At 47.5% G+C, this 16,139-nt stretch overlaps 1 protein-coding gene across 3 annotated transcripts in view; it reads right to left on the bottom strand.

Moving 5' to 3' along the window:
- Nucleotides 1-7,827: 7,827 nt before the first annotated feature.
- The window catches only part of LOC144767742 (natural killer cells antigen CD94-like), a 121,923-nt gene continuing 113,611 nt past the window's right edge, over nucleotides 7,828-16,139 (bottom strand). For all 3 annotated transcript variants that reach the window (XM_078651128.1, XM_078651127.1, XM_078651129.1), the window contains one exon: nucleotides 7,828-8,792. In XM_078651128.1, the coding sequence (XP_078507254.1) occupies nucleotides 8,624-8,792 (169 nt within the window). In that variant the 3' untranslated portion in view covers nucleotides 7,828-8,623. The remainder of the gene's footprint in view (nucleotides 8,793-16,139) is intronic.

The following is a 16,139-nucleotide window of genomic DNA, read 5'->3' on the forward strand; positions in this document are numbered from 1 at the left end:
CATTAGGAACAACCCCTCATGACAAATACAAAACTAGTGAGATGAACTGAACTCCACACAATGATGGCTGCAAAACAGCTCGGCTCCGCCACCCACCCCGCCCAAAATAACGATAAAGAGCGGCTGCCATGATTGGTTGCGGAATGGCCACGACGGAGCTACGAAATGGTGCTGCTCTCATGCTAACCCCAGCTTCAGTCTGAAACATCCAGAAACACTGTAGACTACCAATTCGATCAGTTCCGGTAGCGCCCCAATGTAACCCGGTAGAGAAGAACTAGCCCTCCCCTCTTTGACTGATGGTTCTTGTTGCCTGTCCCTTCTGTTGTCATTTAACAGAACTATTTAGCCTGCTGAAAGGGGTTGTGTTCCGACCGCTGGTTGGTGGAGACGTTTTGACTATATTCTGGACCTGCGTTGTCGCGTAATGCGTCATATGACGCGCCGCGTTAGCGCATCCGGAAGTCATCCGGGGCGCGCAGCGCGTAACGTAAGCATAACAAGTCATGTGACTTGTTAATAAAACTTTTCATTGGTTCATTTTACTTTTCTTATTCTAATGATGAAAGGCTTGGTCATATGACCTAAAAATTACGCTTTTTATTACTTCCGAACATTATTTTTTCTTAAATATATGTTATAATGTTCCAGGCTAATGTACTTTCCCGGAAAATTTACAACTGTCCTGCAAGTAAAATATATTCTTTTTTCGAGAAAAAGAGCGTTTCTTCGTCCCATGACGGAGCCGTTGAGCAAAAGAGGGTCGACCTGCTGTCTTAGTCGCCGATACGCCTGAATATGAGATTCTTATCGATCACTTTATGTTGCAGGAGTAGAAAACACAACAGCCCTTGACCATTTATCTTTACTGCGTTCCTTCGTATTATACCTTTTACCCTTCATGTAATTGGTCTGCTTTATTTCACTTGCCTTTTAATGATTCTAAAACAGTGACTATTATTAAAAACTTTACCAATGTATATACTACTACCATGTTTTCTTTTAAAAACCTTTATTGTGAAAATTTCATTATACAAATACGAGCCTATAACCACGTGGGCCGGCCACGGAGCAAACTTTAATCGTATATGATGAGTAGACATTTACACTGTAGAGGAACGTAACGGGCGGGCCATTAGGTTGCAAGAACTAAGGTGTCTAACAGTTACGGAATCGGTGGACGTACATTTTATAATTAAAATACGACAGGGCCAGTTACAATAAAATTATCTAGATATACATTTGCGGGCAAGTACCATGGGTGACGTTAATTCGAACTTTCAATAGTACAGTAATCAATAACACATCAGAACTTAATATCAATAGGGATGTCGAAATATTCAATCAATTCTCGTCCCCGCCCGCCATGTGCTTCAAAACTGCATACGTATCTCGTGATTTCAAGGTTCTGCAACCAGTACACAACAAGGAGTTACGAGTCCCATTTATTCCGGCGCCATTTTGGGCGAGGACGGGCAGGTCCAGGATATAGTCAAAATGTCTCTACCAACCATCGACTATGATGATGTTCATATGCTGTATTTATTAGAGTAACACTCATCTGTCCACATGAAATTAATTTGCCACAATCTAAACATGTCATTTTAATCTTTCCAAAGTTCTTCTAAATATTTGGGACCGTTTCCCTTGCCTCTGATGCTGTCAGTGCCACTTCTTTGATGAATGTACTAGCAGGTCAGGGGTTCTCCTCCAAATCTCTCTTTTATGCAGCACTATAATTAATTGGTGCCACCTCTCCATATGACGATGCATGGTATAGTTACAATAACTATATATTATTTCGGTTCCTCTGGAGAGTTCATCGTGGCAGATGAAGCGTGTAACGTACCGGGCATTTACCTTTTTTTGCATGTACAGGAAAGGAAAAAAAAATCGAGCGTCCGAGTTCTAAGGTGTCCCAGGGCCATTTTAGTGGACCAGGCCCAAATCCAAAGAACAGGCCGCCATTTTGAGAGTCCTGTTGCAGCCGCCTGTCGCTGTACCATCAAGAGCAGCCGAAACTCAGCTGAATGGCAACTGAAACGGTAAAGGGGCGCCCCACTACAGCACACGAGCCTCCACCTAGAAAGGCCCGTTCACGCCGCCTCCCCCCCCCTTCGGGCACCCCACGCCGTTATTCGGAGCAGTATTGTAGGATGGCCACACCAGTGCGGCAACTTGCTAGACATCACCTGGGTGGTAACCGAATCTCAGCGCCTTGTGGTGTCTTCTATTCAGAAAACATTGTTGTGCTGCCTTCGACCTATTCGCCCCAAGTGCGCACGCAACTCAGCTGCATAGCTTGCTAGACACCACCTCGGTGCAAACCGAATCTCAGCGCCTTGTGGTCTCTTCTATTCCAAAAATATTGTTGCGCTGCCTTTGGCCCCATTCGCACATCGGTCCGCTACTGCCGCCATCTCACAGGCCAACGGGGCGCCCCACGCCGACTTTCAGCATTGTAGGATGGCCACACCCGTGCACCTTACTAGACACCACCTCGGTGCCATCCAGATCTTGGCATCTCAGCGCCTTGTGGTGTCTTCTATTCAGAAAATATCGTTGCGCTGCCTTTGGCCCCATTCGCACATCGGTCCGCTACTGACGCCATCTCACAGGCCAACAGGGCGCCCCACGCCGACTTTTACCATTGTAGGATGGCCACACCAGTGCCACAACTTGCTAGACACCACCTCGGTGCCATCCGGATCTTGGCATCTCAGCGCCTTGTGGTGTCTTCTATTCAGAAAATATTCTTGCGCTACCTTTGCCCCATTCACACATCGGTCCGCTACTGACGCCATCTCACAGGCTAATGGGGCGCCCCACGCCGAGTTTCAGCATTGTAGGATGACCACACCAGTACAGCAACTTGCTAGACATCACCTCGGTGCCATCCGGATCTCGGCGCCCCACTGCAGATGAAGTGCCTCTCAACTATGAAACCACCACGGTGACATCCGGATCTTGGCGCCTTGTGCTGGTTCCGGCCTATTCACACATCGGTCCGCTACTGACGCCATCTCACAGGCTAATGGGGCGCCCCACGCCGAGTTTCAGCATTGTAGGATGACCACACCAGTACAGCAACTTGCTAGACATCACCTCGGTGCCATCCGGATCTTGGCATCTCAACGCCTAGTGGTATCTTCCATACAGAAAATATTGTTGCGCTGCCTTTGGCCCCATTCGCACATCGGTCCGCTACTGACGCCATCTCACAGGCCAACGGGGCGCCCCACGCCGACTTTCAACATTGTAGGATGGCCACACCAGTGCGGCAACTTACTAGACACCACCTCGGTGCCATCCGGATCTTGGCGCGTTGTGCTGCCTTCGGCCTATTCGCACATCGGTCCGCTACTGACGCAAACTCACAGGCCAACGGGGCACCCCACGCCGACTTTCAGCATTGTAGGATGGCCACACCAGTGCTGCAACTTGCTGGACACCACCTCGGTGCCATCCGGATCTTGGTGCGTTGTGTTGCCTTCGGCCTATTCGCACATCGGTCCGCTACTGACGCCGCCTCACGTGCCAACGTATTTTCTCCGCATTTTATACCCTATGCCGCATAACAGGTCATGTGACTTGTTTATAAAACTTTTCATTGGTTCATTTTACTTTTGGTTTCCTAATGATGGAAGGCTTGATCATATGACCTAAAAACAACACTTTTCATTGGATGAAAACTTTTTTTTTCCCCAAACGATGAAAGCCCCACCTTGTTTCTGGATGTTTCAGACTGAAGCTGGCATCAGCATGAGAGCACCACCATCTCGTAGCTCCGTCGTGGTCATTCCGCGAGCAATCATGGCAGCCGCTCCCCACCAGAAGCCTACAGGAGTCGGGGGCCCCCAAAACTTTTGATGAATCCTCAAGGCGGAGGGGACGCTTTCGAGAATGGGGTCCAAGACCTAGCAGACAAGCGTCCGATTTCCAAGGTGTCCCAGGGCCATTTCAGTGGACCAGGCCCAAAAAGGAAACAGCCTGCCGCCATTTTGAGAGTCCTGTGACAGCCGCCTATCGCTGCACCGCAAGAGTGGGCGCAACTCAGCTGAATTGCGGCTTTTGACACAGTGGACCAAAAGCGGACGGAATGGCAACTGAAACGGTAAAGGGGCGCCCCACTACAACAGACGAGACTCCACCTGGAGAGGCCCGTTCACGCCGCTTCCCCCGGGGCGCCCCACGCCGTTATTCGGAGCAGCATTGTAGGATACCAAAACCAGTGCGGCAACTTACTGGACATCACCTTGGTGCCATCGTTCTGCTGCCTTGGAACTATTCGCACAACAGTTTGCTACTGATGACCCACCCCCCGCGACGCCCCACGCCAGAAATCTGGACGTTGTGCTGCGTTGGGACTATTCGCACAGCCGACCGCTACTTCGTTGTTTTTCCCTAAAAATGTTTATATGTTATTACTGTTTTTGTTTTCTTGTATATATTTATAAGTTATTAAAGTTTTATAATCTTACTACTTTGTTGGAGTGCTATATATTTTTAATGTGACACATAATTGTAAAAACTTTGATGTACAAAGAGTCATCCCTGGAATCTTCCGCTTCAGGCTCGGTCCCCTCCCCAATCACAATACAGGATGGTTTTCAGATAATAGGAACGCGTCTGCTGTGACGGATCTCATCGAGTGTGGGCCTTGATCTACTATAACTCCTTTGAAGAGGGGTGATTCTTTACAGCTGGGGCCATAAACTACATCTGCAGGGCTAGCTGATACCCTAGGACCGGCCTGGACAATCGGACACAGAGGAAAAGGAGTGTCAGAGGGTGCGGTAGTGAATAGGGCGAAAGGGAGGTGTCGGGCGGGCACAGGGTGTGATTCTCAGGGAAGAGCAGCGCAGATGGGGGGTGGTTTATTACCCATGCATAAGACAGAGAGCGGGGGTGACCACTGCCTGGGGGAGATGCTTGCGAGGGTGGGGAGCCATGCTAAGGATCGACAGCGTGCACAGAGTGGGTCTGGTCAAGGCATCTAAAATGACTGCCGTGCACGACAAAAGTGTGGCATTTGAAAAAAGGCAAGATGGCGCAGACAATGTTTTTCAACACTTCCTGATTTCCTTCGAATCGAACGTTAACAGACGTTGGGGCATATTACCAAAGTTAAGCGATATTTATCCCTAACGATGCTTAGCAACGATTTTTTTACCGCTAAGCATCGTCAGAAATTATCGCAGATAAACCTTGCTATTATCAAGGTTTATCGCAAATACGATAAAAAACGACCGCAATGCATTAATATCGCTGAAAACCCAGCGATATTCATGCATTACCGAGCTAATGCTCTTAGCCATGTTATCCACCTCCCATTGGATAACATGGCTAAGAACTGCTCAGGGCAGGTGCTAGCTTTTGGAGATATTCGCGCTTATCGCGAATATTTCCAAAAGTTGATAATAGGAGATAGCGATGTTAGCGACTGTTTCCAGTCGCTAACATCTTGGCATGCCCACTTTGCATGTCATTAGTGATAAATATCACTCACATGCAAAGTGGGGCCCAAGATGGTCGCTATCTCCTACTAGCCGTCGCTAACTGGTGTTAGCAACAGCTAGGTAATACAGATATAATTTTATCTCCGCGGAGCGCTGTTACAGATATATATCTTGTTTTTGAACGTTAATTTCTCAAAATCCACTGAAGCACATATATTGAGACCTAGCAAAGGCATATCGAGCTACCAGGCCCTACAATTTTGCCAAGTTTCGTGCAAATCCATTCAGCCGTTCGATTATTATTATTATTTTTTTTTTTGCCCCGCGGGGCCCTTTTAAAACCTCCACATCAAACCTAAGAGGTCAAGGAGGATCTACTATGCCCCCTTATGGTCATTTGCCCCTTTGCTTTGGCCTCCTCTTGTCTCTCGATCCTACCGAGAGACAAGATGGCGGCCGCTACGGACTGTTTGCAATGTTTACAGACGCCGGAGAACCAATCAGCTTCGCAAACCTCCGTTACGCGAAGCTGAGCGCTGTTACAGATATATATCTTTTTTTGAACGTTAATTTCTCAAAATCCACTGGAGCACATATATTGAGACCTAGCAAAGGCACATCGGGCTACCAGTCCCTAATATTTTACCAAGTTTCGTGCAAATCCATTCAGCCGTTCGATTATTATTATTATTATTTTTTTTTGCCCCGCGGGGCCCTTTTAAAACCTCCACATCAAACCTAGGGGGTCAGCGAGGATCTACTATGCCCCCTTATGGTCATTTGCCCCTTCGCTTTGGCCTCCTCTTGTCTCTCGATCCTACCGAGAGACAAGATGGCGGCCGCTACGGACTGTTTGGAATGTTCACAGACGCCGGAGAACCAATCAGCTTCGCTTCACAAAGCTCCGTACCGCGAAAAGTCTGCGAACCGGAGCGCTGCCCGGTCCGCTGTTACAGATATATATCTTTTTTTGAACGTTAATTTCTCAAAATCCACTGGAGCACATATATTGAGACCTAGCAAAGGCACATCGGGCTACCAGTCCCTACAATTTTGCCAAGTTTCGTGCAAATCCATTCAGCCGTTCGGGCTAAAAGTGAGGCCAACCGCCCTATGGAAAACTCAATGTTAAAAACACGTTTTGGGACCCCCCTTTTTTCTCGGCCCCCCCTTGACGAACCCCCCACAAATTTTCAAGGGCTGCTCAGAAACAAAATGTGCCATTTTCCTGAAAATTTCAGCCAATTCCGTCCACAAACGCCAAAGTTATTAGACATAGAATTTTCAAAAATCCCATAGAGAAAAAATCCTAACTATATATACCTACTGGCGACCGCCAGTAGGTAATATCCTCAAAGTTTGTAGACGTGGAGTCAATATTAGTAAATCTATACTAGCCTATGAATACTCAACTTTATAGTATTGTAGTACTTAATATTTTGAATTCAGTATTTTGGCAGGCTTATATTTAAAGCTCAATATTGAGGTAGAACACCACGTTGGAAATGTGCTTCCATCAGTAAAACTGTAGAGAAAAAACATTCACCCCCAAATTTATGAGGGTGTACAGGAAGTAGAAATGTGTTACTTTTACTCTTGCATACAGATACACCATATATATTTGAGAACCAAGTGCTACTGCAGCTTCGGAGACATACTTGTTGACTGCTTGTGGTATCTGCTCTGCTCTCCTCTGGGGCTCGTGTGTTAGGTCATTGTGTTCTGCGTTCTGTATTCCATGTTGGAATCTGTGATGATTTAGAAGTGAGGCAGTTGGACTGGAAGCTGTGGATGAAGGTTCCAGTCCTTACTGATGGAATTAACTTCTCTTTTGTTTACCTACTCTCTGCAATCCTGGATTACTGCCATCTTGTCCAAACCACAATGCTTTTCCCAAAAGTTGTACATTTCCTCCAATTGTATGGGGAAATCGCAGGGAAAAAGTTTCCAACTTTTCTCTGAATCAGGTACCCAGAATATTTCCATTCAACGTCTGCATTATTCCGTCCTCTGCCCCCTGTACTAGCATTGTCAGCCTTAAAAATTTCAAAGGCCATTCTAGCTTGCATTTTGCACTCAGAATTACAAAATCTTAATCAAGGGGATTCTGCCTGGTCCCCTCTGTGCTTCCTTTCTTTTGTTGTAGATGCTACTTAATCCCAAAATACAAACATGAAGGTATTTAGAGTTCCAGAAAAGTGATTTGTCTTATGGAGCTTTAAGCAAGGCGTTCTTGGACTTCACTGAAATATTTAAGTGAGGTTCTGGAAGTTCAAAAACCAAGCTGGGTGCACTGTAGGCTATCTACAAGATCATCAACCATTTTTTTGCAAAAAGTATGAACAATACACAACATTCAAAGCTTTCTGCAGGGGGTTCCATTAGAAAATAGACCCTTTCACAAGTGTTTTATAAATGAGCGTGATTTGTGTTGAGTGCACGTTTATTGGCACAGGAAGATTGAGCAATTTAATCAGGATGAAAAGATGTTAAACTAAGGCCAGGATTCGAACCTGCAGCCTACTTTCTAAAGTCAGCAGCTTTAGCCATTAGACCCCATCTCTGCTGCGGTGTAAGCACTAAAGCACATATAGTAAGTGTATTTTTTATGCATGTGTGTAATGAATCTCACCAGCCTCCCCTGACTGTTGATGATTGCTATGTTCATACATTTCATGGTCATCTTTTGGTTGTATTTAACAACATGGAATTGTGGTGTGGGCAAGCCAAAAAAGGTAGTTGTGCCACAACACATCTTACACTGTCTGCCTGATTGTGCATATCGTATACAAGGGATGCTGTAGGCCACACAACTATTATTGTTTTAAAACTTCTTTTCAGCAATATGAATCAGGCTTAAGATGGCATGAGCAGCAAACCACAGAAGAAACACGCTTTGTGATGGACAGTAGGCTTTGCCTTCATAATGCGAGTGGCAAGCTATTGGCATGCGTATAAAGCATTGATAGAACAAAAAGATCCACCAGAAATAACAAAAATCTAAATAGTGAAAAAAAGCACTACTTAAGATATCTCCAAGCGGAACATCGAACTCAATATTTTCAAGCTTCATAAAAGGTATAGTTTATTTTTAAAACACTTTTCCTGCAGTAGCACATAACAGAGTAAAAGTGCTACTTTAAACTAAAATTCATTAGAACTTTTCAGCTCTGGTCTTGGGGATATGAGCTGCTGCTGAAACACCTCTTGTCGAACTGGATCGCCTCTTTCTCGCAGATCCACTTGGCTTTGTTGTTGCAGTAAAGAGGAAAGATCTCTTGGTTGCTGTAGGAACCACAGAAGTTACCAGGCTCCCCGGATCTCATTGGAATGCTGTAAGAGTTAAAGAAATAGATGAATTAGCAAACAGTTTTGTCTAATGCAGAACCACCTGTAACATGGTCATTGCTGCAGTTGTGGGTTTTCTTAACATGCATATATTTTTAAAACCTTCCATAAATCTGCAGTCAAATCTAATATTATTTCATCTTAAAATGCATTTGAAAGCGGAACTTCAAGGTAATATCGCTAAGGCTGATTTCGAGTTTGGCAGAGTAGCTACTCTGTCCCAAACGTGACTGATTTTGGTCTACTTTATTACAAGAGCATTCTAAACCACGGCCTTATAACAAGGCAGAAAGGATATCTGTAGCGTTTGGGATGGAGTAACCCATCTGCAAAACAGTAGCTCAGGTCCTGATCTGATGGTACAAGGGAGACATTTATAAAGTTTCCAAGTAGAAACTGAGAAGGGACTGGCAGGTTATTCTAATGCAGAAATGGGGTCATGGGGAAGAGGTGTGTGTAACGATGGTAATCTCAATGAAGTCGCTGACTCAGATTACTTATAAATTGTGCACTTTATTAATTATAACTATTCCCTAAAGAGCGCCGAGCCAGCGCTGCTCTCTCGCGGCTGCCGCGCCTCTGACTGCCTGCGCGCGCAGTCCGCCCCCAACGTGGCCGCCGCACGTCACGTAACTACGTGACGTGCATAGACTGGTGCGCGCCACTACATATCTCCCTTTTTTCCAAACAGTGTAAGAGTCACTTACAGTTCAAATGTCCAATTCAAAATCTCGAAACCTTGCTGGTCTCACCACAGATCTCCCGCTCCTGGTCACCTGGGTCGAATTCTCCTGGGACCTTTGACTCGGCCCCTCATCGCTTCTTTCCTCTCTCTGTCCAGCCGTGTTCTCCTCTATGCTTCTTCTCTCCTCTCTTGGTTCGTCTCTACTACTTCCTTCTCCATGTTGATCGCCATTTCCTTGCTCTCCTTCTGCATTCGGCTCTTCTCCATCGTCCCACTCAGCTCCCTGTTGATCCCATTGTAGGACTTTGTTACACCTGGCCATGCGATCTTGGGACCACACGTTGCCGTCACTCAGTAAAGCCGCTCGATCGTACACCTCCTTGACTTGCATGGGCCTGCTGTATTTGCTGTCTCCCTTCTTCTGCAGCGTTGCCAACTTTACTCTTACCCACTCATCCTTTTCCAACCTTGTCCCCTTTACATTCCTCCGTTTGTTGTAGTGGTTGGTGTATATCGATTGTGCTTTTTCTAGGTTAGCACGTACCACCGCCGGGGACCATTCGCTGGTGATAACCTTCTCCTTCCAAATCCGATTGTCATGGGTGAATGGTTCTCGCCCTCTCAGGATCTGAAAAGGGCTGTATCCTGTACCTGTTGGCGTAATCCTGTAGGCCCATACCATGTTCTCAATGGCTTTCTCCCAATCTTTGTTGCAGGAAATCGCTGCTTGTACGGCACCCATCACCACTCGGTTAAACCGTTCCACCAAGCCGTTCCCAGCGGGATGGTAGATCGCTGTGTGTTTGATGGCTATTCCGTTCCTTTGCATGAAATTGTTCCACTTTTCTGACGTGAATTGGGGGCCATTATCGCTCAAGATAGACTTGGGTATGCCCTCCCTCACGAAAGTGTCTGACAGAAATTTCAGGATGTTCTCCGTGTCCATGGTCTCGTCTACCTTCAACTCAGGCCATTTGGAGTATCGATCCATGAGGACACATACATACTTCTGCGTGCCCAGGCTGTCAAGGATGGGTCCCAATATGTCTATTGACAATTCTTCCCACGGGTTCTGCGGGGTTTCGAATTGTCCTAGCGCAGGGCGCAGTGGCTTGAGTGATTTGTCCGCTCCCTGGCACTGTGGGCATTCTCTGACATGCCTCTCCGCTCTTATGTCCATGCCTGGCCACCAGTAATTTTGTTTGGCCCTTAGCTTCAGCTTCCCAATGCCTAGATGGCCCTCATGTAGCAAGTCCAGTAACTGGGTTACGAGTCTCCTCGGAGGGATTACCTTGTCCCCTCTGTATGTGAACACTCCTTTGTCCCCTACTGACAATTCTTCTCGGACTTCATAGTAGGGTTTGACATCTTCGCTCACATGCCTCTTGTCCGGCCATCCCTTGACAATGTATCTCTTCACTTCCTTCAACACGCTGTCCTCCTCGTATTCTTCCGTCCACTCTTGGTAGCTGATAACTTTGCCCTGATCCCCCACCAGGGCCACCAGTTCCCTTTGATCTGTGGGGTCTTCTTCTCCCGGCTCCATTGCTGCTGCCCTGCTCAGATAGTCAGCCACTCGGTTGCGATTCCCTGGGATGTACTCCACGTCATATCTGAATTCGAGTAGTTTCAGGGACATCTTCGATATCCGGGGCGTAGCGTTGGCATGCCCACTCGATGTTAGCACTTTCACTAATGGCTTATGATCCGTCCTGAGCAGGAATCTGGTGCCCCATAGGAACTGCCGAAATCTCGCAGTGGCCCACACTACCGCCAGCATCTCCTTTTCGATCACGCTGTACTTGCTTTCAGTGGCCGTCAGTGCCCTGGATGCAAAGCTGATCGTCTCCATCTGACCTTGTCCTCGATCTTGCATGAGCACTGCTCCCAGGCCCTTGTCGCTGGCATCGGTTGTGAGCACGGTAGCGCCCTGTGGGTCATATCCTTTCAGCGGCACTGCTCCCGTGACGTCTCTCTTGATGGTATCAAACTCCTGTTGTGCCTCTGGAGTCCATTCAAAACTGGTGCTTTCTCTGGTCAGCATCCTCATATTGTGAGTTTTGGAGGCAAAGTGTACCACAAACTTACTGTAATACTCCGCCATGCCCAAAAACGACCTTACTTCCTCCTTGTTGGTGGGGGGTGGAGCTTCAGCAATTGCTTTTACATTGTCTGCTTTTGGTGTAATGCCCTGCGCCCCAATCTCGTGACCTAGGTAAGTCACCGATTCTAGTCCCAGGCGGCATTTGGTCCATTCTGCTGTGAGGCCCTTGCTTTCCAGGGTTTTTAGTACTCTCCCAAGTTTCTGATCGTGGTCCACTCTATCCCGCCCCATTACCAGAATGTCGTCCTGGAAATACTGGATGCCAGTTAAGTTCTTAAACAGTTGGTGCATTAACCTTTGGAATACCGCAGCCGCCGAGGCCAGTCCGAATGGCATGCGACAGAACTGGTAGCATCCGAATGGGGTGATGAAAGATGTGAGTTTTCTGCTGTCTGGGTGCAATACTACTTGGTGGTACGCAGAGGTCAAATCAATGGTGGAGTACCATTTGACCCCTCTGGTTTTTGCTAGCATTTCGTCGATCCTTGGGAGGGGAAATTTCTCTACGACAATGTTCTTGTTTAGCTCTCTCAGGTCGACGCAGAGCCTGACCTTTCCATTCGGCTTCATGACTACGACCAAGGGCGCGAGCCACTCTGCACAGGTGATGGGCTCAATTATCCCCTTACTCTCCAATTCTTGAAGCTCCTTTTGTACTGCCTCTCTTACCGCTATGGGTATATTCCTCACTTTGTGGGCAACCGGGACAGCGTCTTCCTTGAGCACGATCTTATGTTGGAATCTTTCAAGTTTTCCCACCGTGCCTCCGAACACTCTTGGATACTCCTCTTTCCATTTGGTGAGATTGGGCCATGCGTCTGGCTCCGTAAGCAAAATCTGTTCTTTGCCTCCCGGGTCTAACTTGATTCCCAGGTCACCCTGGTCCAGCCACCCTAAGACGGACGGTCCTCTCTCTGAGATGTACAGCTTGCATAACGCTGATCTGCCTCTGAACTCAAACTTCAAGAGTCTATACCCCACCATAGGGATGCGATCGCCGTTATATGTGACCGGTCGGATGTCCAACTTCTCCAACTCCGGTCCTATCTTCGGTCTGAATGTTTCCTCCCACACTGCTCTTTGTATTATCGTGTAGGGGGAACCTGTATCCGCCACTACACTGATGGTTACTCCTCCCATCTTCATTTCCAACACAGGTTTGTTTGTCCTTTTTCCATCTATACACATTATTTGGTCGTATATGCACAGGACAGTGATGACCTCTTCCTCCTCCGTCTCTTCCTGAACCTCGTCTTCCTGGTCTACGTATTTTACCATACCCTTGGACAATTTCTTCCGGCACACTTTCTCATAATGTCCGATGATACCACAGTGTAAGCACTTGGCCCTGAACGCTGGGCATCTTCTGTCGTGAGCCTCATGAGACCAACTCCCACACCTGTAGCACGATTTCTTGTTGCCACCGCCTTCCTGTCTCTTCTGCGATCCCGTGCTGCTCTGCCATTTGTTTGATCTCTTCGGCGTAGCGCCCCTGTACCTCAGATCTTTGCGAGGTTCTTCTTCCTGTATCTTGTTCACCATGGCTGCGGTCGGCGGTTCTTTCTTGGTTGCGTCGGCGCACCTCCGTGCGAGTTCTGCCCTCTTGACTATGACCATTACGTCCTTGAGTGTGGTGTCTCCACTCGCCCATAGCTTGTCCTGGACATTCGTGCTGGTTGTGTGCATTACTATTTGGTCCTTGATAAACTCTTCCTCCCACAGGGCATACCTGCACGTGGCCGCTAGCTTCTTCAGAGCCGCTACATATTCCTCAATCGACTCTCCCGCCCGTTGTTTTCTCTGCTGGAAGTTGAATCTATCGACCGACACACATACCGTAGGCCTATAATGTTCGTTTAGGTCATCGATAGCATGGGCGTACACATCATCGTCTGAGCCATCTCTCTGTTTGGGCACCAGGCTTTTGTATATTCTGAGTCCTTCTGGCCCCAAATTGAGTAGCAATATGCGTTTTTTCCTGTTGGGTTTGAATGTCTCTTCATTCTCGTCCTCTAAGACCTCTATGAAGTTGTTTATATATTCGCGCCAGTCCTCCCACTTCATCAGTGGTTCCCCTGGCTTCGGGAGGAACTGGACTGGTGCAATAGCGTAGCCTGCTGGTGCGCTCATTTTTTCCTCCTTGACCGTCGACGCTCTGCTTCCTTTCCCTGCGGGGCTACCTGGGGTGCTGTCCGTCTCCTCTCTCTTGGCGTGTTCTTGGGGACCCTCCGTGTCAGCCCCCTCACCCTCCTTTACGGTAGCCAGGTCTGACCTCCTTGTGGATAGCGTGGGTTGGATGCGACGTGCTGTCTGGCCGCTATGGGGTCTCTATGCCACTTTCCTATTGCGTGGGTGGTACTGGCTCTGCCGCGCTCTTTAGGGTACGGTACCTCATGTGGTGCTTGCAGTCCTGGTGGTTCCCAGTTGCTCTGCCCAAGATTTCTGCTCAGCTGTGCCAGTTCCACTCCCACTGGATGCCACTGGTTGCTTGGAGCTCTGCTGGCACTTTGGGTCTGCTTGGGTGGAGCTCTGCAGTGTCTCCCTCTGCCACGTGGTGAGTGAGCTGCCTTCCGTTTTTGTTGTTGTTAGGAGCTCTGCTGGCACCTTGTGTCTGCTTGGGTGGAGCTCTGCAGTGTCTCCCTCTGCCACGTGGTGGGCAAGCTGCCTTCCGTTTTTTTTTTCCATTTTTTTTTTTTTCTGGGTGTGCTGGTCGAGTCCCGACCTCGTCGCCACTGTAACGATGGTAATCTCAATGAAGTCGCTGACTCAGATTACTTATAAATTGTGCACTTTATTAATTATAACTATTCCCTAAAGAGCGCCGAGCCAGCGCTGCTCTCTCGCGGCTGCCGCGCCTCTGACTGCCTGCGCGCGCAGTCCGCCCCCAACGTGGCCGCCGCACGTCACGTAACTACGTGACGTGCATAGACTGGTGCGCGCCACTACAGTGTGGCGCTGCGGCCAGGGCGACTGACACCGGATGCTGGGGATCACGGTTCGATCCCTGGGTCCGGTGACAAGGGTCTGCCCAGCACCATGTGACTCTGGGCAATAGCTCGCTTAATCTTCCCAACGGCCCCCAGCGCCGGGATGCCTCCGGGTAGCTGTGCGCTTTACAAATACTGGATTTACATTTACACTTTATGAAACCCCTGGTTGTAGAGGGCAAATGTCAGATTGACTGATAGGATAAACATCTGTCGCTCAGGAAAGAATGGAAAGTATGATGAAGTGCACTATGCAACCAGGAAGTGAGAGTAAACTTGCGCATGGCCATGGATGTTTGCATCCTTGAATCGGTGCTCATTTCCAGTCAAATGTCTTTATTCGGCTGACATGCAGCCATAAAAGAGTACATAAAAAAATTAATTATTGAAAAACTATTAAAATATGATTCAGACGATATATAATACAACTTCATGACAATAGAAAATCATAATATAAAATGTAACAATAATAATTAAGTCAATATTTCGACAAATAGCAGCATGACATACAGACGATGTATAATGGGCTTTATGGTAACCCCCCTGTCCCTAAAACCATGAAATCCAAAAATAACTCATTAAAATTAACTCTGGGCGCAGTGCTTCGCTCCGTCCATGGAGTGCACGTAGTGTTGCCTACTTTTCGATTCGCAAAGTAGGCGTAGTAGGCAACACTATGCACACTCCGTGGACGGAGCGAAGTTGCCCGGCACCCACCTCCCTGCCGCCCTCTTCTACATACCTAATTTGTTTTTAAAAATAGTGCAAAAGTAAATGAAAGGCACTTACCTGGTACGCGGCGTCCCGGGGCTCCCTCTTCTTTTTCGCGCCGTCTTCTTCCATCCAAATGTGCATAAGCAGCCGCCCGCACATGCGCATTTCTCTCAAGAAATGCGCATTTGGATGGAAGAAGTCGTCGCGAAAGAGAAGAGGTAGCCCCGGGACGCCGCGTACCAGGTAAGTGCCTTTAATTTACTTTTACAATATTTTTAAAAACAAATTAGGTATGTAGAAGAGGGCGGGAGGGAGGCAGGTGGCGCGTAGTGGGGCTACGTGAAGTGTGTGGGTGGGCGTAGCTTCCTGCTCACTTCAAGAAGCTTCGCGTAGCCTCACTACGCATACTATGCCCACCCTTAATTACAATCCAGCTATAAAGAAGTCATTTCCCAACCACATTTTGTAAACGGACAGCTGTGGAAATATATCTATAGACCATTATTCACCATTTAATAGCTGGAGGTGAGATAGGGCCAGCCAGCACTTCCTGATATTTAACATTTTTAAGAGGGGGACATAAAATCCTGCCTCAGCTGTGGATACATTTGGCAAAATAAACAGGAAATGCACCAAATTCTGTATAGATTTGGAGTCACAAGGACAAAGATCCAGTTTAGCATCGCAGTAAGCTTGGCCAGGATAAGAGACCAGAAGCTGCGCGATGCCAAACCTAAATCTAATAAGATAAAACATTTTGACATGACAGAAATAGAAAGAGAGAGAAGGGTTAACACTTAAAGAGTGTATGAAAAGCAAATGTTCAGAGACTCCCTTTTTCC

This window comes from Lissotriton helveticus, chromosome 7 (assembly GCF_964261635.1).
Source record: "Lissotriton helveticus chromosome 7, aLisHel1.1, whole genome shotgun sequence".
NCBI lineage: Eukaryota > Metazoa > Chordata > Amphibia > Caudata > Salamandridae > Lissotriton > Lissotriton helveticus.